This window comes from Piliocolobus tephrosceles, chromosome 16, assembly GCF_002776525.5.
Source record: "Piliocolobus tephrosceles isolate RC106 chromosome 16, ASM277652v3, whole genome shotgun sequence".
Lineage (NCBI taxonomy): Eukaryota > Metazoa > Chordata > Mammalia > Primates > Cercopithecidae > Piliocolobus > Piliocolobus tephrosceles.
Window position 1 is genome coordinate 56,189,191 of NC_045449.1, and position 26,291 is coordinate 56,215,481.

At 41.2% G+C, this 26,291-nt stretch overlaps 1 protein-coding gene across 1 annotated transcript in view; it reads left to right on the forward strand.

The window, feature by feature from the left end:
* Positions 1 to 26,291, forward strand: part of EFCAB3 (EF-hand calcium binding domain 3) — a 152,902-nt gene that overhangs the window by 78,833 nt on the left and 47,778 nt on the right. Inside the window, exons 29-36 of the mRNA XM_023192335.1 lie at positions 1,954 to 2,004; positions 3,402 to 3,506; positions 5,687 to 5,740; positions 6,679 to 6,783; positions 7,616 to 7,669; positions 8,653 to 8,757; positions 22,116 to 22,169; positions 23,101 to 23,205. Of these exons, the coding sequence (XP_023048103.1) occupies positions 1,954 to 2,004; positions 3,402 to 3,506; positions 5,687 to 5,740; positions 6,679 to 6,783; positions 7,616 to 7,669; positions 8,653 to 8,757; positions 22,116 to 22,169; positions 23,101 to 23,205 (633 nt within the window). The remainder of the gene's footprint in view (positions 1 to 1,953; positions 2,005 to 3,401; positions 3,507 to 5,686; positions 5,741 to 6,678; positions 6,784 to 7,615; positions 7,670 to 8,652; positions 8,758 to 22,115; positions 22,170 to 23,100; positions 23,206 to 26,291) is intronic.

Here is a 26,291-nt window from a genome sequence, read left to right on the forward strand (position 1 = left end):
AAGAAAGAAAGAAAGAAAGAAAGAAAGAAAGAAAGAAAGAAAGAAAGGAAGAAAGAAACCCTATTCTTATCACTTGTGTTTTAATTTGGAAATGAGAAAGTTCTCTTTTGCATTCAGCCAGTAGACTTCTGCTAAATATTTTAATAGCTACACAGCTAAATTCTTCTGTAGCCCCCTGATGCATCCAACATTCTCAGTCCCTCCCCTGTTAGCCCTCCTACCTCCCCACAATCCATCAATTAAAACAGAAAAACACCTGAGAGCAGGGGCCTCCAGGACTGTGTGCTTGTACTGTCAGTATCCAACCTGGTCAGCAGCACAAACAGCCCCTCAAAAGTTCCACCTCCAGGGCACTTGCACAGAACTACCCATAAAGACCCCAGAGGTCAGCCTGTGCTTCAGAACTGTGCGTCCTGCCCAGTCCTAGAGACCCCGTGTAGATATCCTTCCATCGCTCTTTTCCCCAATTTTCCCCAGGCAAGAGTAAGGCTAAACATTGCCAAGGGGGATAGTGCTAGTGCCCTTGAGGCAGAAGTAGCACGCTGGGCAGCAAATGCTCGGTACCCATTTGAATTCATCCCTCATATTCTTTTTTTTTTCCTGATGGAATCTCACTCTGTCGCCCAGGCTGGATATATAACTTGGAATAATTAAATCTCCAGCCCAGGCTGGAGTGTAGTGGCACAATCTCGGCTCACTGCAACCTCCATCTCCCGGGTTCAAGCGATTCTCCTGCCTCAGCCTCCCGAGTAATGGATTACAGGCACCCGCCACCATGCATGGCTAATTTTTGTATTTTTAGTAAAGATGGGGTTTCACCATGTTGGCCAGGCTGGTCTTGAACTCCCAACCTCATGTGACCCGCTGGCCTTGGCCTCCCAAAGTGCTGGGATTACAGGCGTGAACCACCATGCCTGGCCCACCCCATATATTCTTAAAGCTGTGGTTACTCATTTTGTCTAGCATTTCCTTCAGATTGTTCTCTCAAAGGGTCAGTTATGAGAATTGCAGCCTTCTTAGGAGTTTGGTTCTGAGAGAGCAGGAAGGAGAATGCAGATGGACTGTATGGGAGACTACTACAGACACATGCCAGGCATTGAGGGGTTTTTCAATACTACATATTCTCTTGCCATAGGATGCAGCCTGAGGTGGGGTGGTGCATAAGCCCTCTGTTCTCTATTCTAATTGAATTTCACCTCTGTTTATGGAAAGAGTTTGTTTAGAAAACAAAAACAGTTTTTAATTTTTTATTAAATATTGTTTTTATTACTGTTCAAGTTGATAACTATTTTTCATATCATCCCTCTAGGATCCTCCATTAGGGATAAAGATAGGAACACTTCATGGGCCTAGAGCATAGTCAGGGAAAGGAGAGAAAGGCAAAGTGCAAGAAAAGAAGAACAAGAAGAAAGAAAGAAAAAAAAAAAAAAGCAGCAGCACCACCAGCTGGCCGCAGTGGCTCACGCCTGTAATCCCAACACTTTCGGAGGCCAAGGCAGGTGGATCGCTTGAGGCCAGAAGTTCGAGACCAACCTGGCCAACATGGTGAAACCCTGTCTCTACTAAAAATACAAAAATTAGCCAGGCATGGTGGTGCACACCTGTAATCCCAGCTGCTCGGGAGGCTGAGGCAGGAGAATCACTTGAATCGGGAGATGGAGGTTACTGTGAGCCGAGATAGCACCATCATACTCCAGCCTGGGTGACAGAGCAAGACTCTGTCTCAAAAAAAAAAAAAAAAAAGCAAAAGCAGCACGTGTGTGTGTGTGTGTGTGTAGGGCACATCAACTACTGGCATGTGTTTCAACTAGGGGACAGAATGACCGCAATGAGAGCAGTTCTTATCTTTTGTTATTATTTGAGGGTGAAATAGAATAAATTTCTAGGTGAATCATGTCTTATAAAAATAGTTTCTTATCCTCTTTTTGACTTGAATTTCACCATATCTTATAGATGGAAAGGTGTACAAGAAAAAATTACTGGATAGTGTGAAGCCTCTCAAAGGTAAGAATATGAAAACAGCAGCTAAAATGTACTGGGCTTTACATTTGCTTTTTTGAATTTCTCACTGATTGGAATCTTGCTATCCCACTGTTTACTGATTCTGAATTTATGCCTCATAACCTACCATTCTTCCTTTAGTATAATTATATTTGAGCAAGTCACTGTTAGTAATATGTCACTGTAGCAAGTTTGAAATTCTGCTTTCAGCATGCATGATGGCTCACACCTGTAATCTAAGTACTTTAAGAGGCCAAGGCAGGAGGATCACTTGAACCCTGGAGTTCAAGAGCAGCCTGGCAACTTAGGAAGACCCCATCTCTTCAAAAAATAAGGAAATTAGCTGGCCTGCTGGCATGCACTTGTGGCCCCAGCTACTTGGGAGGCTGAGGTGGGAGGAACACTTGAGCCTGGGAGGTCGAGGCTGCAGGGAGCCAGGATCATGCCACTGCACTCCAGCATGTGTGACAGAAAAAAGTCCTATCTTAAAAAAAGAGAGAGAGAAAGAAACTCTGGGACAGGCGCTGTGGCTCACGCCTAGAATCCCAGCACTTTGGGAGGCCAAGGTGGGCAGATCATCTGAGGTAGGGAATTCAAGGCCAGCCTGACCAACCTGGAGAAACCCCATCTCTACTAAAAACACAAAAATTAGGTGGGCGTGGTGGCTTATGCCTGTAATCCCAGCTACTCGGGAGGCTGAGGCAGGAGACTCGTTTGAACCTGGGAGACAGAGGTTGTGGTGAGCTGAGATTGCACCATTGCACTCCAACCTGGGCAACAAGAGCAAAACTCCATCTCAAAAAAAAAAAAGAAAGAGAGAGAGAGAGAGAAAAGAAAAGAAAAAGAAATTCCACTTTCATTTAGGTTTGTTATCTTTATCACAATTCATCAAATTTGTCTAATTCTTTTTCATCCCTGATTACTTCAACTGAAAATTATAGCATTTTCTCTTCTCAACTCTGACACTGAGTGGCCAATATATTATTTCACTCTCCACTTAATATAAATGCATATTTAAAGCTAACATCTTCTGGGCCGGGCGTGGTGGCTCACGCCTGTAATCCCAACACTTTGGGAGGCTGAGGTAGACAGATCACTTGAGGTCAGGAGTTTGAGACCAACCTGGCCAACATGGTGAAACCCCATCTCTACTAAAAATACAGAAATTAGCTGAGCATGGTGGCACAAACCTGTAATCCCAGCTACTTGGGAGGCTGAGGCAGGAGAATCACTTGAACCTGGGAGGCAGAGGTTGCAGTGAGCCGAGATCACGCCATTCCAGCCTGGGCAACAAGAATGAAACTCCATCTCAAAAATAATACTACTACTACTAATAATAAAGTGGGCATCTTCTACTTCAAATTACTTGTATTTCTTATTCCATCCTCTTAATTCCTAAGGAAAAAAAGTCAATGTCAGTAATCTGGAAACTCTTCTAAATAATATGGAAATCGAAGTTGGGAAAGAGGAATATGAGGACCTACTGAAGCATCTGCCAGTTGATGGTAAGTGTTTCAGATACCACTGTACCTAGGAGAAACGTAGGGCTTCTGTAGGAAGGCTTCTGAAAGTAAACCTATTTTTAACCTCTTTGAAAAGCTTATGAAATATTTCAAACATACCTAAAAACAGAGAACAATACAACAAACATTGTGTGCCCACTGACCAGAGTTAACAAATGTTACTATTTTGCCATACTTGCTTCATCCATTCTCCTGCCTCCCTCCCTTTTCCTTCCCTCCCTCCCTTACTTCCTTCCCAAGTAAACCTTTTTATAATAAGACAAAGTTTTCTTAATAACTCAATAAGACCGTTTTAACTAGACAAACTGTCAGAGACCAAGCTAGAATAATTCATTAGGAAGAAATTGCTAAGGAATGAGCCCCTGGCTAAGATTTCCTTATTAGATGGCTCTTCCCCTTGAAAAACAAGCTTCCATCTGAGAGCCAGACAGCACATCTTTCAGTAAAGCCAGCATATGCCAACCCAAAATAAATAGTTTTTCTCCCCTAATTCAGGGTTTCTGTTCTCAACTAGCGATGGGCAGGTGTAATTAAAGTAGGCCACTGCTATCAGCAAACATCTTCCATGCTACCTTCACCTGTAGCTGGCCCTAACATAGAAAACAGTTTTGGCCTAATTTGTAGTTTTTTGTTTTGTTTTATTGAGACTGAGTCTTGCTCTGTCACCCAGGCTGGAGTGCAGTGGCGCAGTCTCGGCTCACTGCAACCTCTACCTCCCAGGTTCAAGCGAGTCTCATGCCTCGGTCTCCCAAATACCTGGGATTATGGGCATGCACTACCACGCCCAGCTAATTTTTGTGGGTTCATTTTTTTTGTTTTTGTTTTTTGTTTGTTTGTTTGTTTGTTTGTTTGTTTGTTTTTTGAGATGGAGTCTCCCTCTGTCACCTAGGCTGGAGTGCAGTGGTGCGATCTCAGCTGACTGCAACCTCCGCCTCCCAGATTCAAGCGATTCTCGTGCCTTGGCCTCCCGAGTAGCTGGGATTACAGGCACCCGCCACCACACATAGCTCATTTTTTGTATTTAAAAATACAAATAATTATTTGTATTGTTTATAATAATTACAATACAATATAATAATTATTGTATTGTTTCACCTTGTTGGCCAGGCTGGTCTCCAACTCCTGACCTCAAGTGATCCATCTGCCTCGGCCTCCCAAAGTGCTGAGATTATAGGCATGAGCCACCACACCCGACCTAATTTTTGTATTTTTAATAGAAGCAAGGTTTCACCATGTTGGCCAGGCTGGTCTCAAACTCCAGACCTCAAGTGTTCTGCATGTCTTGCCCTCCCAAAGTGCTGGGATTACAGGCATGAGCCACCCTGCCCAGCCGTAATTTGTCATTTAAAACCTCACGCTCCCTGAGCTTAACAACATTGATAATTATCCATAATTTTTGTCTGGCCCTTCCTCCTATCATGAAAAAGTCACCATAAATTACTTTTTAATTGTAACATGGTCCCCACATGTTTAGCTAGGGGGTCCTCAAAAATGCTTCCTGCTGGAAAATATTGTTACTGATGAGGTATTTTTTAGAATTCTTTGTTTTTTTAATGACAATTTTTTTTTCTCATCCAACAGTGTGACTATTTCTATACCACTGATTTTTTTCATTTGTTTAGCTAGGATATACTATATGTAAAACAATGAACTAAAGAGTGGACAATTTAAACCCAGTAGTATAATAAAATTAAGGCATAATTTCTGCACTCAAGTAGATTACAGTCTTGAAGGGTAGAGGTGGGAACATAAGCAAAATTTGTAGATTAAGAAGATAGCATTCCTTCAAGGTTTAAAGGTTCACTGTTTATGTACATAAGTGACTTCTAGGTTTCAAATTCAATCATGTCTATTAAAACATGCTTCCCTTATGAGTCTGAAGGAAGAGAAAGGCCTATAGAAGGGATTACTATTAAGCTTGCTTCATCTCAATGTTGAGTCATTTGATACTTTATGGAAAGCGGTATTAATTAAGTAGATGTTTACTTTAAACTTACAGCTTGATCTTTTTCTATCCTCTGTTTCTTCTTCACTTTGAGTTAAAAAGTTACTAGAGAAAATTAGGAGAAATAGCTGAATTCCAATCCTTTATATTACAAATTAAATTTTCATGTCAGTTGTCTAAGATTTGGTCTCTATGTCTGACTTGTCTTTTCTTATAGAAAATGAAATGGTTGATGTGAATGTGGTGATGGATGAAGCAAAAGCTTTTACAGGTGAGTCAGAAGTCATGGTGAAAGGGCATTCATTTTTAACTAAGACCTTAATACTCTATAGAGAAAAAATTTGAATGTTTTTAAACAGTAGATAGATTTTGGCTGGGCATGTGGGCTCATGGCTGTAACCCCAGCACTTTGAGAGGCTGAGGCAGGAGGATCACTTGAGGCCAGGAGTTCAAGACCAGCCTGGGCAACAAAGCAATACCATGTCTCTACAAAAAAAAAAAAAAAAAAAAAAAAAATTAGCTGGGCATGGTGGCACGTGCCTGTATTCCCAGCTACTTGGGAGGCTGAGGCAGCTGAGCCCAGGGGTTTGAGGCTTCAGTGAGCTTTGATTACCACTGCACTCCTGCCTGGGAGACAGAGCAAAAACCTGTCTCATAAAAAATATGTTTAAATAGTAGTTTTCTCTTCAGACTATTACTAACATGCTAAATTGACACCCTTACAAATTTAACGGTTAAATGTTTGTTTCGTAATGTTACTCTTTGATTTGGGATTTTTCCTGTAGATACTTATGTTATATAGAGGTTTTGTTTGTTTTGTTGTTGTTGTTGTTGTTTGTTTGTTTTCTGAAATGGCATCTCACTCTTGTTGTCCAGGCTGGAGTGCAGTGGCGTGATCTCAGCTCAGTGCAACCTCCACCTCCCGGGTTCGAGTGAGTCTCCTGCCTCACCCTCCCGAGTAGCTGGAATTACAGGTGCCCACTATCACACCTGGCTAATTTTTGTATTTTTAGTAGAGACGGGGTTTCACCATGTTGGCCAGGCTGGTCTTGAACTGCTGACCTCAGGTGATCCACCCACTTCGGCCTCCCAGAGTGCTGGGATTACAGGCGTGAGCCACTGCACCTGGCCAGTAATTTCTTTCATAATTTGAAATCATTATTCTCTTCCTAAAATTCTTATATGTTAACAATTCCCATCTTTCCAAAGGAGAAAAAGTTAATGTCAGTAATCTGGGGAATGAGCTGAGGAAAATGGGGCTCGTACTCACTGATGAGGAGCACAAGAAGCTGCTGAAAACTCTGCCAATTCGCAGTGAGTATTTACCACATCCTTTGAAGCTTGGATTTGGGGGCTTGTGTGTGAAAACTTCTTAAATTATGCATGTATATGCCCAGTAAAGCTCCTTTAGAAAACACAGTTATCACACTAAAAGAAATCTTGGCCAGATGCAGTGGCTCATGCCTGTAATCCCAGCACTTTGGGAGGCTGAGGTGGGCGGATCAAGAGGTCAGGAGTTTGAGAACAGCCTGGCCAACATGGTGAAACCCCGTCTCTACTAAAAATACAAAAATTAGCCGGGCATGGTGGCATATGCCTGTAATCCCAGCTACATGGGAGGCTGAGACAGGAGAATTGCTTGAACCTGGGAGGTGGAGGTTGCAGTGAGCCAAGATTGTGCCACTGCACTCCAGCCTGGGAGACAGAGCAAGACTCCATCTCTCAAAAAAAAAAAAAAAAAAAAAAAAGTCTTGTTGCCTGCTTTTGTTGCTTATATTAATACTGAAAGCTAGCAACATCTTTCACTGAGGGTGTCCCACCATCCAGGCTAAAATTATCCTGTTGCCCTGGGAGCACTGCCTAATCTCATCATGACCAATGAGAAGGAAACCAGGGAAGAAAGAAAAGGAAGGAAAAAGACAGAAACAGGGAAATACTGTATTTTATTCAATCAGTGGATAGATTTATAACAGGGAAAGTGTTCTTTATTGTTGGGTTCATTCTTAAGTGTAACAGAGAAGAAACTTCCAAGCAAATTGGAAGAGGTTTTTTTCCCTGAAATTATGGATGTTGTGTTGTCTTTGTGCTGATTTTGTTAGTCTTCCCATCGTTTAACCCATATTCTGAATTGTGTCTTGTCTTACAGCTAATGGAAAGGTATATAAGAATAGATTGCTCAAAGGTGTGAAGGCCCTCAATAGTAAGTAGGAAGCATGGTGAAAAAGCAAGTTAAAAAATGCTTATGTTTGGTATTTTCTTTTAAATGTTCCAACTTCGCTTCCTGCCAATTTACTGATTCATTGTTAAGACATAACTTATCATTCTTCTTTGGATGCATTGGCCTTTTGGGATATAAGTTAAAGCAAGTTAAAGCATCATATCACTATAGGAAGTAAGTTAGTTGTTGTTTCAACCCTAAGTCATTAGACTTGCCTACTCCTCTCTATTGACCTCTCAGAGAAAACCAAAGCAGAGCCCACTGGATCAATATTAAGAGAAATACCTTATCTTTCCATACTAACTCTGTGTAAGTAATTATTATTTCAATTGTGAATTAGAAAAAGATGTTTTAGAACACTAAAATAATACAAGAAAACTATGCAACTCTAACCACTTAAAAAAAAAAAACTGATACAGTCTGGCGCAGTGGCTCATGCCTGTAATCTCAGCATTTTGGGAGACCAAGGCAGGCAGATCACTTGAGGCCAGGAGTTTAAGACCAGACTGTACAATAGTGAGACCCCATCTCTACAAAAAATTTTAAAATTAGCTGGGCATGGTGACACATACCTATAGTCCTACCTACTTAGGAGGCTGAGGCAGAAGGATTGCTTGAGCCCAGGAGTTCAAGGCTGCAGTTCCATCCTGGGCTGCAGAGCAAAACCCTGTTTTTAAAAGAAAAAAAGAAATGTAAGTTCACCTATCTTCCACAAATCTCCTCCCCATAAAGGTAAATACTGTTAACAATTCAGCAGTTATCTTTCTCAATTCTTTCCAACTTTTAACTGACATATCTAAATCTATGGAGATACACACATACAGACACACACACACACACGTTAATAGTTTCTTTGTATTGTATTTTACCATCCAGTTGGGGTTTCTGATGCATGACCATGATTAATATTTTTTACCCTTAAACAATAACACTCATATTCTTATTCCATGCCCTTCTTTCTTAAGGGCCAAGGGTCAAAATCAAAAAAGTGGAGACTTTTTTGGAAAACATGGGAACTAAAATCAAGGATGAGGAACTTGAGGAACTCATGACCCAACTACCAACTGAGGGTGAGTATTACAAATATCTCTATGCTCTTCAGAGAAACATTAAGCCCTTCCATTAGAACTGCTGAAATTAGCCTTTTTAGCATCATAATGAAGTAAATGTAAAAACTTAGTTCTGAGTCATGATGAAACACCATCTTCAAAAATGCTTTTGAAAAGATATGTCAGGGATGCCACTTGAAGCCTCAGTCATGCCTGGGAATGTCACACACTTAAGGACCTGAAAGAAAAAGGAGTTGAAGAGAACATTTAAGAGAAAAATCAAGAAAGTCAAAAGTCAAATGATAAATTAGAAATGAATAGTTGCAAGCCAAAGAGCTAATATCCCTAAGGTAGCAAAAGCCCTTGTACATTGATAAGAAACATACTGATAATAGAAAAAATAGGCAGATATACAAATAGGTAATTCATACAAGAGGAAATACAATGCAAATCCCCAAATAGCATATGAAAATATGTTTAACCTCACCAATAATCATGAAACTGCAAAATGAAACACAACACAACACTATCTTCATTCATTGGACTGGCAAAACTTAACAAGATTGATAATATTTAGTTCTTAGAAAATATGAGGAGGCCGGGCGCGGTGGCTCAAGCCTGTAATCCCAGCACTTTGGGAGGCCGAGACGGGCGGATCACGAGGTCAGGAGATCGAGACCATCCTGGCTAACACGGTGAAACCCTGTCTCTACTAAAAATACAAAAAACTAGCCGGGCGAGGTGGCGGGCGCCTGTAGTCCCAGCTACTTCGGAGGCTGAGGCAGGAGAATGGCGTAAACCCGGGAGGCGGAGCTTGCAGTGAGCTGAGATCCGGCCACTGCACTCCAGCCGGGCAACAGAGCAAGACTCCGTCTCAAAAAAAAAAAAAAAAAAAAAAAAAAAAGAAAATATGAGGAAAGGGACTAACTGACAAATTTGGGGTGAGAGTTGCCATTGCTATATATACTTTTTGAAAAGTCACCTGACAGTGTCTAAGGGGGAAAAGTCTTCTCTTTTCCCTGGTGAATCTAGCATACGTTCCTCATGCAGTATACGTTATTTGTTTGTGCTGGGTCCTGGTCCCTGTTTTGCCACAGACTTGCTGACAAATAATTTAACCCTACTTAATCTTAGTTCCTTCATATGTAAAATGGGGAGTTGAACTAAATGACGCTCTATGATTACTTCTTGCTCTGAAATTAGTATATATAATGCATGTAATGCAGTCTAGAATAGTCAGTAAATGTTAGTGAAGATGGATGGTGGTATGGTGGTGATGATGATGGGGAAGATAGAAAAGTTGTTAACGAGCAGAACGAAAGGAGAGGTGCGCCAAGATGGCTGAATAGGAAAAGCTCCAGTCTGTGCACCCAGTGTGATCAATGCAGAAGATGGGTGATTTCTGCATTTCCACCTGAGGTACCTGTTTCATCTCATTGGGACTGGTTGGACAGTGGGTGCAGCCCACAGAGGGTGAGCTGAAGCAGGGCAGGGCATCACCTCACCTGGGAAGTGCAAGGGGTCGGGGGATTTCCCTTTCCTAGCCAAGGGAAGCTTTGACAGACTACCTGAAAAAACAGGACACTCCTGCCCAAATACTGCGCTTTTCCCAAGGTCTTAGCAACTGGCAGACAAAGAGATTCTCTCCCATGCCTGGCTCAGCAGGTCCCATGCCCACGGAGCCTTGCTCATTGCTAGCGCATCAGTCTGAGATCAAACTGCAAGGTGGCAGCCTGGATGGGGGAGGGGCGTCCACCATTGCTGAGACTTGAGTAGGCAGGGAAACGCCAACTGGGCAGAGCCCACCACAGCTCAACAAGGCCTACTGCCTCTAGACTCCACCTCTGTGGGCAGGGCATAGCTGAACAAAACACAGCAGACAACTTCTGCAGACTTAAACGTCCCTGTCTGACAGCTCTGAACACAGCAGTGGTTCTCCCAGCACAGCGTTTGAGCTCTGAGAATGGACAGACTGCCTCCTCAAGTGGGTCCCTGACCCCTGTGTAGCCTAACTGGGAGACACCTCCCAGTAGCACCCAACAGACACCTCATATAGGTGGGTGCTCCTCTGGGATGAAGCTTCCAGAGGAAGGATCAGGAAGCAATATTTGCTGTTCTGCAATATTGGTTGTTCTGCAGCCTCCGCTGGTGATACCCAGGCAAACAGGTTCTGGAGTGGACCTCCAGCAAATTCCAACAGACCTGCAGCTGAGGGGCCTGACTGATAGATGGAAAACTAACAAACAGAAAGGAATAGCATCAACATCAACAAAAAGGTCACCTACACCAAAATCCCATCTGTAGGTCACCAACTTCAAAGACCAAAGGTAGATAAAACCAGAAAGATGGGGAGAAGCCAGAGCAGAAAAGCTGAAAATTCTAAAAACCAGAGCACCTCTTCTCCTCCAAAGGATTGCAGCTCCTCACCAGCAACGGAACAAACCTAGAAAGAGAATGACTTTGACAAATTGACAGAAGTAGACTTCAGAAGATCAGTAATAACAAACTTCTCCGAGCTAAAGGAGCATGTTTGAACCCATCTCAAGGAAGCTAAAGGCCTTGAAGAAAGGTTAGACAAATGGCTGACTAGAATAAACAGTGTAGAGAAGACCTTAAATGACCTGATGGAGCTGAAAACCATGGCACAAGAACTTCATGACTCATGCACAAGCTTCAATAGGTGATTTGACCTAGTGGAAGAAAAGGTATCACTGATTCAAGTTCAAATTAATGAAATAAAGTGAGAAGACAAGGTTAGAGAATGAAGAGTAAAAAGAAACGAACAAAGCCTCCAAAAATATGAGACTATGTGAATAGACCAAATCTACGTTTGATTGGTGTACCTGAAAGTGACAGGGAGAATGGAACCAAGTCGGAAAACACCCTTGAGGATATTATCCAGAACTTCCCCAACCTAGCAAGGCAGGCCAACATTCAAATTCAAGAAATACAGAGAACACCACAAAGATGCTCCTCGAGAAGAGCAACCCTAAGACACATAATTGTCAGATTGACCAAGGTGGAAATGAAAGAAAAAAATGCTAAGGGCAGCCAGGTAGAAAGGTCGAGTTACCCACCAAGGGAAGCCCATCAGACTAACAGCAGATCTTTCTGCAGAAACCCTACAGGCCAGAAGAGAGTGGGAGCCAATATTGAACATTTTTAAGGAGAAGAATTTTCAACCCAGAATTTCATATCCAGACAAACTAAGCTTCATGAGTGAAGGAGAAATAAAATCCTTTACAGAAAAACAAATACTGGGAGATTTTGTCACCATCAGGCCTGCCTTACAAGAGCTCCTGAAGGAAGCACTAAACATGGAAAGGAACAACCAGTACCAGCCACTGCAAAAACATGCCAAATTGTAAAGACCATTGATTCTAGGAAGAAACTGCATCAATTAACAGGCAAAATAACCAGCAAACATCATAATGACAGGATAAATTCACACATAACAATACTAACCTTAAATGCAAATGGGTTAAATGCTCCAATTAAAAGACACAGACTGGCAAATTGGATAAAGAGTCAAGACCCATCATGGTGCTATATTCACGACACCCATCTCACGTGCAAAGACACACATAGGCTCAAAATAAAGGGATGGAGGAAGATCTAACAAGCAAATGTAAAGCAAAAAAAAGCAGGGGTTGCAATCCTACTCTCTGATAAAACAGACTTTAAAAATCAAAAGAGATAAAGAAGGCCATTACATAATGGTAAAGGGATCAATTCAACAAGAAGAGCTAACTATCCTAAATATATATGCACCCAATACAGGAGCACCCAGATTCATAAAACAAGTCCTTAGAGACCTACAAAGACACTTAGACTCCCACACAATAATAATGGGAGACTGTAACACCTGACTGTCAATATTAGACAGATCAGCGAGACAGAAGGTTAACAAGGATATCCAGGACTTGAACTCACCTCTACACCAAACAGAACTAATAGACATCTACAGAACTCTCCACCCCAAATCAACAGAATATACATTCTTCTCAGCAACACATCACACTTGTTCTAAAATTGACCACATAATTGGAAGTAAAGCACTCCTCAGCAAATGTAAAAAAAAAACAACAATAGAAATCACAACAAACTGTCTCTCAGATGATAGTGCAATCAAATTTGAACTCAAGATTCAGAAACTCACTTAAAACCGCACAACTACATGGAAACTGAACAACCTGCTCCTGAATGACTACTGGGTAAATAACGAAATGAAGACAGAAATAAAGATGTTCTTTCCAATCAATGAAACAAAGACACAACATACTAGAATCTCTGGGACGCATTTAAAGCAGTGTGTAGAGGGAAATGTATAGCACTAAATGCCCACAAGAGAAAGCAGGAAAGATCTAAAGTCGACACCCTAACATCACAATTAAAAGAACTAGAGAAGCAAGAGCAAACAATTCAAAAGCTAGCAGAGGCAAGAAATAACTAAGATCAGAGCAGAACTGAAAGAGATAGAGTTGCAAAAAAACCTTCAAAAAATCAATGAATCCAGGAGCTGGGTTTTTGAAAAGATCAACAAAATTGATAGACCACTAGCAAGACTAAGAAAAAAGAAAAAAGAGAAGTATCAAATAGATGCAATAAAAAATGATAAAGGGGATATCACCACCAATCTCACAAAAATACAAACTACCATCAGAGAATACTATAAACACCTCTATGCAAATGAACTAGAAAATCTAGAAGAAATGGATAAATTCCTGGACACATACACCCTCCCAAGACTAAACCAGGAAGAAGCTGAATCACTGAATAGACCAATAACAGGCTCTGAAATTGAGGCAATAATTAAGAGCCTACCAACCAAAAAAAGCCCAAGACCAGACGGATTCACAGCCGAATTCTACCAGACATACAAAGAGGAACCGGTACCATTCTTCTGAAACTATTCCAATCAATAGAAAAAGAGAGAACCCTCCATAACTCACTTTATTAGGCCAACATCATCCTAATACCAAATCCTGGCAGACACACAACAAAAAAAAGAGAATTTTAGACCAATATCTCTGATGAACATCGATGTGAAAATCCTCAATAAAATACTGGCAAACTGAATTCAGCAGCACATCAAAAAGTTTATCCAACACGATCAAGTTGCTTCATCCCTGGGATGCAAGGATGGTTCAACATATGCAAATGAATAAACGTAATCCATCACATAAACAGAAACAAAGACAAAAACCACGTTTTCTCAATAGATAATTTTGCCTTTGACAAAATTCAACAGCCCTTCGTGCTAAAATTCTCAATAAACTAGATATCGATGGAACATATCTCAAAATAATAAGAGCTATTTATGACAAACCCACAGTCAATATCATACTGAAGGGGCAAAAACTGGAAGCATTCCTTTGAAAACCAACACAAGACAAGGATGCCCTCTCTGACCACTCCTATTCAACATAGTGTTGGAAGTTCTGGCCATGGCAATCAGGCAAGAGGAAGAAATAAAGGCTATTCAATTAGGAAATGAGGGAGTCAAATAGTCCCTCTTTGCAGATGACATGATTGTATATTTAGAAAACCCCATCATCTCAGCCCAAAATCTCCTTAAGCTCATAAGCAACTTCAGCAAAGTCTCGGAATACAAAATCAATGTGCAAAAATCACAAGCATTCTTATACACCAATAAGAGACAAACAGAGAGCCAAATCATGAGTGAACTCCCATTCACAATTGCTTCAAAGAGAATAAAATACCTAGGAATCTAACTTACAAGGGATGTGAAGGACCTCTTCAAGGAGAACTACAAACCACTGCTCCTCAAAATAAAAGAGGACACAAACAAATGGAAGAACTTTCCATGCTCATGGATAGGAAGAATCAGTATCATGAAAATGGTCATACTGCCCAAAGTAATTTATAGATTCAATGCCATCCCCATTAAGCTTCCAATGACTTTTGTCACAGAACTGGAAAAAGTTCATGTGGAACCAAAAAAGATCCCACATTGCCACGACAATCCTAAGCAAAAAGAACAAAGCTGGAGGCATCATGCTACCTGACTTCAAACTATACTACAAGGCTACAGTAGCCAAAATAGCATGGTTATGGTATGAAAACAGATATGTAGACCAATGGAACAGAACAGAGGCCTCAGAAATAACATCACATATCTACAACCGTCTGATCTTTGACAAACCTGAAAAAAACAAGAAATGGGGAAAGGATTCCCTATTTAATAAATGGTGCTGAGAAAACTGGCTAGCCATATGTAGAAAGCTGAAACTGGATCCCTTCCTTACACCTTATACAAAAATTAATTCAAGATGGATTAGAGACTTAAATGTGAGACCGAAAACCATAAAAACCCTAGAAGAAAACCTAGCCAATAACATTCAGGACATAGGCATGGGCAAGGACTTCATAACTGAAACACCAAAAGCAATGGCAACAAAAGCCAAAATAGACAAATGGGATCTAATTAAAATAAAGAGCTTCTGTACAGCAAAATAAACTACCATCAGAGTGAACAGGCAACCTACAGAATGGGAGAAAATTTTTGCAATCTACCCATCTGACAAAGGGCTAATAAGAATCTACAAAGAACTTAAACAAATTTACAAGAAAAAAACAACCCCATCAAAAAGTGGGCAAAGGATATGAACAGACACTTCTCAAGAGAAGACATCTATGCAGCCAACAGACACATGAAAAAATGCTCATCACTGGTAATCAGAAAAATGCAAATCAAAACCACAATGAGATGCCATCTCATGCAGTTAGAATGGCAATCATTAAAAAGTCAGGAAACAACAGGTGCTGGAGAGGATTTGGAGAAATAGGAAGGTTCTTACATTGTTGGTGGTAGTGTAAATTAGTTCAACCATTGTGGAAGACAGTGTGGCGATTCCTTAAGGATCTAGAACTAGAAATACCATTTGACCCAGCAATCCCGTTACTGGGTATATACCCAAAGGATTATAAATAATGCTACTATAAAGACACACGCACACATATATTTATTGTGGCACTATTCACGATAGCAAAGACTTGGAACCAAGCCAAATGTCCATCATTGATAGACTGGATTAAGAATGTGGCACATATACACCATAGAATACTCTGCAGCCATAAAAGAGAATGAGTTCATGTCCTTTGCAGGGACATGGATGAAGTTGGAAACTGTCATTCTCAGCAAACTGTCACAAGGACAGAAAACCAAACACCGCATGTTCTCACTTATAGGTGGGAATAAAACAATGAGAACATTTGGACACAGGGCAGGGAACATCACACACTAGGGCCTGTCGGGGGGTGGAGGGCTGGGGGAGGGATAGGATTTGGAGAAATACCTAATACAAATGATGAGTTGATGGGTATAGCAAACCAACATGGCACATGTATACCTAGATATCAAACCTGCACATTGTGCACATGTACCCTAGAACTTAAAGTATAATAATAAGAAGAAAAGAACAGAATGAAGAAAGGAAACTCCATAATCTGTTAATCAGTTTTTCCTGTTATGAAAATATTTCCTAACAGAAAACATATTTGTTTATTAATTATTCCTTTTATATAAATAAATAAGACAAAATGCAATTTAAAACATCCTATAAGAAATAGCACTGGGCTCACATCTTCCTTCTCTCCTACTCCTGCCCTTGTTCTTCAATATCTTTCATATAGATCAAGGGCTTTTGACTTTGTGCCATGGACCCCTTTGAAAATCTGATGAATGGACCACTTCCGAGTATGTTTTAAAATGTATAAAATAAAATAATAGGATTACAAAGAAGCTAATTATATTAAAATATAATTTTTCACAACATTAAAATATAAATTATTAGTATTTATTAAAACATTTAACACTTTCCAGTAGCAGTTCATTTTTTTTTTTTTTTTTTGAGACAGAGTCTCGCCCTGTCACCCAGGCTGGAGTGCAATGGCGCAATCTTGGCTCAGTGCAATCACTGCCTCCCGGGTTCAAACGATTCTCCTGCCTCAGCCCCCCCAGCATCTGGGATTACAAATGCATGCCACCATGCCCGGCTAATTTTGTATTTTTAGTAGAGATGGGATTTCACCATGTTGTCCAAGCTGGCCTTGAACTCCTGACCTCAGGTGATCCACCCACCTCGGCCTCCCAAAGTGCTGGGATTACAGATAGTTAAAATTATTTTTATAATATTAAAGTAATGATGAGGGCCAGGTGTGGTGGCTCACACCTGTAATCCCAGCACTTTGGGAGGCTGAGGAGGGCAGATCATTTGAGGACAGGAGTTTGAGACCAGCCTGGCCAACATGGTGAAACACCATCTCTACCAAAAATACAAAAAAAAAAAAAAAATTAGCTGGGCGTGGTGTGCATACCTGTAATCCCAGCTATTAGGGAAGCTGAGGCAGGAGAATTGTCTGAACCCAGGAGACAGAGGTTGCAGTGAGCCAAAATCACGCCACTGCACTCCATCTCAAAAAAATAAAATAAATAAAAAATAAAATAATAATGAGCATAAGCAACATTTCAACATATTTGGAACAACTATATTATGATTTTAAAATGTCAGTGATTTCTATTAGTGACAAAGTCACAACTTCTGCAACTATTCTAACGGTTTATTGCCTACATTAATAATTGAAGAAAATAGTAAATTTAAGTTAATGGTTAGTGAAAAGAAAGACACACTTTTGGCCAAATATTGTGGCTCACACCTGTAATCCCAACACTTTGGGAGGCCAAGGTGGGAGGATCGCTTGAGGCCAAGAGTTCAAGATCAGCCCAGGCAACATAGCAAGACCCTATCTCTATTTTGGAACATTAAATAAAATAAAATAAAATGTTAAAAAGGCCAGCGCGGTGGCTTATGCCTGTAATCCCAGCACTTTGGGAGGCCGAGGCAGGCGGATCACGAGGTCAGGAGATAGTAATGACCTGGAACTTGTCCTTCCCTAATATTTCATCACCTCCAAAATCTGTTTCATAGACCCACTCTCTAACCTTTTTCCTTCCAGTTGATTTACTGTGCAGCCATTTTTGCCATAACACCACGTAGGAATTCCTGAAAAACCTCCTGTTCTGTAAAATTACCCACTAAAGTAATGGAGCTTATGGAGAAAATTCTGGAAGCACACTCAAAATCTATGCCAGCTTGTAACCAGAACACTACCAAAAGCACAAGGAAACTTGTACCGCCCAGGCAAATAGCACAGAACAGCTGTAAGATATTTAAAAATGGGCCAGGCACAGTGGCTTATGCCTGCAATCCCAGCACTTAGGGAGGCCAAACTGGGTGGATCACAAGATCAGGAGTTCAAGACCAGCCTGGCCAAGATGGTGAAATCCTGTCTTTACTAAAAATACAACAAATTAGCCGGGCGTGGTGGCGGGCACCTATACTCTTAGCTACTCAGGAGGCTGAGGTAGGAGAATCGCTTGAACCCAGGAGGCAGTGAGAGGTTGCAGTGAGTCAAGATCACACAACTGCACTCCAGCCTGGGCGACAGAGCAAGACTCCCTCTCAAAAAAAAAAAAAATTAAAAATGCGTACACACACACACACACACACACACATCCCAAAAAAGGAGTTAAAGAGCTGGCTTGCCATTTTGAAATAGTGTAGATGGAAGTAGAGCTCTCAGCCAGTGAAGCTGGTTCCCTGTCCTGCATCATAGGCACTAATTTTTTAATTTTATTAAAATATGGAACAGAAAGGGCTCCAGCTGTAGCCCCAGCCTAAGATTTTTTTTTCTTGCTTGCTGAAGAAAAGAATTCCTTTCTTATTTAGGAAAAATTACATATGAACCAACACACTGTTCACATTACTGTAACATTATTCCATTTACCAATTGAATATGATGGAACAGTGCTACTGAATCATGTGTTGTACCAGAACAGAGTATAGAACTCCAGCTCCAGCTATTCCAGCCATGGGGAGACCTTCATGCCTTCGACCCTACTTTTCTTTTATTATTCAACAACCCCACCACCACCATCTCTTAATTTTCTTCCTTGATTAAATTAGATACACTGCCTCAACATCATATAAGCTTACAAACTCTCTGAACTTCAAATTTCCTTGGCAAAATCTTGGCCTATTTTTACTCCATGATTATCCCTGAACAGCTTAACATTGCTGGAGAAGATCACAAAGCCATACGAATAGAACTCATTTCACATAATGGGCAGAAACTTCAAGTTAGCCCTTAACACTGCCAAAAAAGTCCCCACTATGTTTTCCAAGTAACTTCGCTTTCTCACTCTCAGAGACAATTTCACACCTTCTCTGTCCAAATTTCCAGTATCTCCTCACTTCAACTCTCAGCTAATGATCTCACTTCAAACTTCATAGAGACAATAGATGCAGTTAGAGAAGAAAGACCTCATTTCCTACCTCCATTTCTATGAATCTACATATACCTATGCCCACATGCCCTGCCTTTTGTCTTGCTATAAAGGGGAAAGAATGCTCCTTTCATGGGCCAGCCTTTCTACTTGCACCCTGGATCCCGTTTCCTCTTACCTTCTCAAAAACTTACCTCCTGCAATATTTCCCCTTTCCTGCATTATCAGTTTCTCCCTCTCTGAAGTATCTCTTTCTATATTTCTCTTGACATGCAGCTATGCTTTTCTCTCTCACTTGGTCCCTACTAGCTACCACATCATCTCCTGGTTCCTCTGCACAGCAGAGTTGCCTCAAAAAGTTGTCATTACTCATTGTTTCCATATCCTCACCTCCCATTCACACTTCAGCATTCTCCAGTTAGGTATTTATCTCCACGATGGCACCAAATGAGCTCTCAACAAGACTGTCAATAATCTACTTCTTGCCAAGGCTCACAGTCAATTCTTTGTTCTTATTTTACTTGACATCTTAGCAGCATTTGACATAAGTGACCACCCGCTTTTTATTAAAATACATTTTTCGACCAGGCACAGTGGCTCATTCCTGTAATCCCAGCGCTTTGGGAGGCTGAGGTAGGTGGATCGCTTGAGCCCAGGAGTTTGAGACGAGCCTAAGTAACATGGTGAAATCCTGTCTCTACAAAAAAAATAAAATAACTATCCAGCTGTGGTGGCATGTGCCTGTACTCCCAGCTACTCGGGAGGCTGAGGTAGGGGGATCACTTGAGCCCGGGAGATGGAGGCTGCAATGCGCTGTGATTGTGTGCCACTTCACTCCAGCCTCGGTGACAGAGCAAGACCCTGTCTGAAAAAAAAGAAAAAGAAATGTTTTTTTCTCTAGACTTTTAAAGCCCCATATTCACCTGGTTTTCTTCTTCGCTCGCTGACATTTTCTTCTCGGTTTTCTTTTTGACTGTTCCTCCCCTGCAAGATCTCTAAATAATGAAGTTACCCAGGGTTAGACCCTTGGCTGCCTTTTTATCTACACTCTCCTCTTAGGAGATTGCATTCAGTCTCATTGGGTCAGATACCTTCTCTAAGCTGGTAGAGTAAATTTATATCTCTAGCTCAATTTCTCTAAGTCAGCAATAGCGTATTGAATGAGTTATTTGATATCTCCACTTAGATTTCTAAAAGTCATCACCAATTTAATGGAATTATTGGTTAATTCTCCTAAAATTTCTCAAGTCCTCCCCAACTCAGTAAAGGCATCCCATCCACCCTGTTGATTGGGGAAGGTAGACTAGGTTTCATCTTTGATTTCTTCTTCCTTCATATCCCACATTTAAATCTAGGTTCATCAACACCTGTGAAAAGAAGGGAAAACAAAATTTTGAAAAAGAAACTAGGGGCCGGGTGCGGTGGCTCAAGCCTGTAATCCCAGCACTTTGGGAGGCTGAGATGGGCGGATCACGAGGTCAGGAGATCGAGACCATCCTGGCTAACACGGTGAAACCCCGTCTCTACTAAAAAATACGAAAAACTAGCCGGGCGAGGTGGCGGGCGCCTATAGTCCCAGCTACACGGGAGGCTGAGGCAGGAGAATGGCGGGAACCCGGGAGGTGGAGCTTGCAGTAAGCTGAGATCTGGCCACTGCACTCCAGCCTGGGCGACAGAGCAAGACTCTGTCTCAGAAAAAAGAAAAAGAAAAAGAAAAAGAAACTAGGTTAAAATGAAAAATACATCCTGAATCCATCACTTGTCACCATCTCCACTACTGCAACCACAGCCCAAGCCTCTGTCATCTCTTTACTGGGCCACTGAAACAGGCTCCTGTCTGGTCTCCATTCCTCTAGTTTCCTTATCCTATCCACACCAGCCAGAGTGAGCTTTTGAAAGCTGAAATCAGGTCAAGTTACTCCAGTTTTCCGAGGCCTCCAATGACATTCCATTGCAACCAAAGTAAAATCCAGACTTTATCATCATGCCCTACAAGGCCCTGCATGGTTTGCCCCCTGTCACACTGACCTTCTGTCTCTTGATCATAGCAAATTCATTCCTACCTTAGGACTATTGCACACACTGTTCTTCTACTCGGAATGCTCTTCCCTCAGTTCTTCACATTGCTCATCATTCAGGCTTCAGCGCAAATAGACCCTCCTCTGAGAGGCCTTCCTTGACCTCCCTGTCTAAATCAATTCCGTCCTCTATAACTCCTTATTATGTTGCCCTATTTTATTTTTGATAGCATCTTAACAGTACATCAAATTATCCTTTTTGTTTATATGTTTATTATCTGTCTCTCTCACTACATTGTACACTCCTTAAGAGCCAGAACTCTGTCACCCTGCCTACTTTTGTATCCCCAAAGCCTATTCAAGTGCCTGGCACCTAGAAGTTGATACATAAATAGCTGTTGATTAATTGACTGAAGTACATAGGGTCAGAGTCATTTATCCTCTCCCTATGCTTAACTGTAACCAATCACTTCTTAATTTAGACCACTCTGGTGGTCTTTAAAGCAAAGAAAAACCAAAAATTCGATAGATTTGTTACAATTAAAGCTTTCTTTGTTTCTAAGGTAACACTGTTATCTCTGAGGATAAGTCCATAAAATTCTACGGAAAGATTTAAAGATTAGTAAATTCTGGCTGGGCATGGTAGCTCATACCTGTAATCCCAGCACTTTGGGAAGCCAAAGCAGGTGGATCACTTGAGATCATGAGTTCAAGACCAGCCTGCCAACATGGTGAAACCCCATCTCTACTAAAAACACAAAAAATTAGTTGGGCATTATGGCATGCACCTATAATACCAGCTACTTGGGAGGCTAAGGCAGGAGAATCACTTGAACCCGGGAGGCAGAGGTTGCAGTGAGCCAGGATCATACCACTGCACTCTAGCCTAGGCAACAGAGTGAGACTCCACCTCAAAAAAAAAAAAAAAGAAAGAAAAAGATTACTGAATTATTTTGATCTTCATAACTTCAGAACTTCGTACAGCATAAATGTTGAGGGTCTCAGTAACATCACTTCATCTGACTCTGAGGTATACTTCCCTTGCCTTACAGGTGAGATAGCAGTTGACCTGAATGACTTAATGGATGCTGTCAGTTACATCAAGGGTGAGTTGCAAGCTATAATGGAAAGATGTTATGAGTAACATCTTAATATTTGCAATTAATGTTGGAGAAGAATATTTTCCATTCACATGTGTTCAGATTTTTTCATATAACATATGCTCCATTTTTGTGGATGCTGCTGAAATTGAGTAAACAATAACTAATATGTATTTATATATTGGTGCCCATACTAGTCTCCAAAATTTTCCCCAAAAGAGTTCTTCAAAGTAGTAATAGATATCAAGAGCCACAGAACTATTCATACCCTTTTCCCCACTAACCCCACTCTTAGATATTTATCCTTTAGAAATAGTGTTTTATTGAATAAAATGAAAAAATTTCTGCCTAAGGACTTTCATTCATATAATATTGAGAAAATTGAAACTGATTAGAAATAACTAACCATATGAGAATTACTACATAAACCATGGTATGTCACTTTAATGGGATAACATGTTAAAATGCTAACTGTAAAGATTATATGGCAACTTGGAAACATGTTTATGAAGGAATAATTTTAGGTTGGAAAAGGAAAATATGGAATTGTACATATATTAGATTTCCACATTGTAAAAGTACAGTCTTATTGCCAAGACCAAAATGGAATACCAAAAACTAAAAATGGTTCCTGTGTTAGAGTGATGGAATTCTATCTTTCCCCTGTTACATTAATCTGTAATGTTGTTACATAAAACTAAGTCCCTATATGTATTTTAATTTGTTGTGGATTTTGCAACAACCCACCAGTCAATTCCTAACCCCTGGTTACTTTCTTCTTTGTAGCCACTTTCTGATTCTTTCAATCAGAATTAAAGATTTTTGTTTCTGATTCTTGTATTCTGAATGACAATGTATATATAGCACAGATAGTGTTCTTTGTCCTTTGCAAATAATTCTGTAATATTTCTGCAACTCATTTCTCACCCTTTCTAAGGTGAGGTGATTGATGTCCAGAACTTAGACAACTTTCTAATAAGCAAAGGGATTGAGCTCACGGAAGAAGAAATGAAGGAGTTGATGCCTCATTTGAAATTTAATGGTGAGGTGTTTGTTTTATAATTACATTGCCTTTTTAGAAGTGTATTTTTGGGCTGGGCATGATGACTCACACCTGTCATCCCAGCACTTTGAGAAGCCGAGGCAGGTGGATCACCTCAGGTCAGGAGTTTGAGACCAGCCTGACCAATACAGTGAAACCTCATCTCTACTAAAAATACAAAAAACTAACCAGGCATGGTGGCAGGCATCTGTAATCCCAGCTACTCAGGAGGTTGAGGCAAGAGAATTGCTTGAACCCAGGATGGGGAGGTTGCAGTCAGCTGAGATTGTGCCATTGCACTCCAGCCTGGGCAACAAGAGCGAAACTCCATCTCAAAAAAAAAAAAAAAGAAAAGGAAGTGTATTTTTGTTGTCCTGTACATAACATCCTCAGAAATTATCGTTATCTTTGTAACACCTAGAACATAGCTTCCCAAACTTAAATGTGCATATGAATCACTTGGTCATCTTGTTAAAATGCAGATTTGGGGGCCAGACATGGTGGCTCACACCTATACTTCCAGTGCTTTGGAAGGCTGAGGCAGGAGGATCTCTTGAGGCCAAAAGCTCAATATCAGTCTGGGCAACAGACTGAAACCCTGTCTCTACAAAAAAAATTTTTTAAATTAGCCAGGTGTGATGGCACATGCCTATAGTCCTAGCTAATTGGGAGGCTGAGGCAGGACAATCACTTGAGCCCAGGAGTTCGAGATTGCAATGAGCTATGATTGCATCACTGAATTCCAGCCTGGGCAACAGGGCAAGACCCTGTCTCCTTAAAAAAAGAAAAAACAGATTTCCGTTCAAGAATAGGGTAGAGCCTGAGATTCTGCATTTCTAACAAACTCTCAGATGATGCCAATGATGCTGGTGCACAAGCCACCTTTTGCCTATCGAAGACCTAAAAGATGAAGAAAAGACATGATATGTTAAGATTGTGCCTGACTTGCTGGGCGTGGTGGCTCACGCCTATAATCCCAGCACTTTGGGAGGCTGAGGCAGGTAGATCACTGAGGTCAGGAGTTCGAGACCAGCCTGACCAACATGGTGAAACCCTGTCTCTACTAAAACTTAAAAAATTAGCCGGGCATGGTGGCACATGCCTGTAATCCCAGCTACTCAGGAGGCTGAGGCAGGAGAATCACTTGAACCTGGGAGGCGGAGGTTGCAGTGAGCCGAGATCATGCCTGTGCACTCCAGCCTGGTGACAGAGTGAGACTCCGTCTCCCCAAAAAAAAGATTGTGCCTGACTTTCATTTCTTAAATCACAAATACAACCAATATGCCAAGTTGTGCCTGAGGGTATGATTCCATCCTGAAAAATAAGGAAAAATATTACAGCAAGTAAAACTAGAAAATAAAAATGAGTATTAGGAAGAGATACACAGGGGAAGGAGGGGGAATTTGGGGTTGGTTGATTTGTTTATTGAAATTTTATTATTGTTTATTGAGTCTATTTACATGGCTTACTCACTGGCCCTTGCGCTTATAAATACTTTTTTATTTCTACCACTTTCTTTTTTGTTCTGATACCCCCCAAAAAAATGTTCTAAGTGCATCAGAGGATAGCATTTCTTACTATAATGCTTCAGCGATGTTGTCAGAGAGTTTCTATTCAGCTCTGGCCTTGAATTTAAAAGAGTATATTGATTTGTTCAACCAACAAATACTTATTGGTCACTGAATATGTCAGGCCCTATACTAGGTACTAGGAATACAAGGATGAAGAAAGGAGACATACTTCGTTTTCTCTTTGAAGCCCATCTGAAAGTAGGAGATGAGACACTGAATCATTAGGTTTCTCAAATCATGGTTTTATAGCAATAAATTCGAACCTATCCATTGCAAACATATCTCCATGTTCTGTTCTCTCTAGGTTTTCATTTCTTCCTTTTCGCCTATATTTTCTTCCTCTCCTCTCTTCAGTTGAAGAGATTTTGTTTTTTGTTTTTGGGACAGGGTCTGGCTGTATCACCCAGGCTGAAGTGCAGTGGCATGATATCAGCTCCTGGGCTCAACCTTGCAACCTCTGTCTCCTGGGTTCAGGCTGTCCTCCTACCTCAGCCTCCCAACAAGCTGGGACTACAGGCACACACCACCATGCCCAGCTAATTTTTGTATTTTTTGTAGAGACGGGGTACCACTATGTTGCCCAGGCTGGTCTCCAACTCCTGGGCTCAAGTGATACACCTGCCTCAGCCTCCCAAAGTGCTGGAATTACAGGCATGAGCTACCGCACCCGGCCAGCTGAAGAGATTCTTTACAACCCTTCTAAATCCACTACTCTTGACCTCATCTAGTCTCTCTTCAAAAATTACAACTTTAATAATTCCTTGCCAACATATTCAGTTTCATTTATCTCTCTGTATCCTGCCTCTAAAAAGGCAGATTGCCTTTAGATCAATCTTTACATAACAATGGTCAAAAGCCTTCATGACTCCTTGCTATGTTCCCAAAAAAGTCCAAACAAAACCCACTGCAACATAGCCCCCATGTACTTCTCAGCTTTCTCCTCTACTACTTCCAACATGTCATGCTCCAAACCAACTGAACTACCCACAGTTCCCTCAAAATACCTTGTTCCTTCTTTCTTTTGTCCCTTTGATTAATACAATTTCCTAAAGCACAGAAAAGATGAACTGCTTTTTAAAAAGTAGAGATAGTGGCTCAAGACTGTAATCCCAGAACTTTGGGAGGCTGAAGTGGGTGGATTGCTTGAGACCAGGAGTTTTTTTTTTTTTTTTTTTTTTTTTTTTTGAGATGGAGTCTCGCTCTGTCGCCCAGGCTGGAGAGCTGTGGCCGGATCTCAGCTCACTGCAAGCTCCGCCTCCCGGGTTCACGCCATTCTCCTGCCTCAGCCTCCCGAGTGGCTGGGACTACAGGCACCCGCCACCTCGCCCGGCTAGTTTTTGTATTTTTAGTAGAGACGGGGTTTCACCGTGTTAGCCAGGATGGTCTCGATCTCCTGACCTCGTGATCCGCCCGTCTCGGCCTCCCAAAGTGCTGGGATTACAGGCTTGAGCCACCGCGCCCGGCCGAGACCAGGAGTTTGAGACCAGCCTGGCCAACGTGGCAAAACCCCATCTC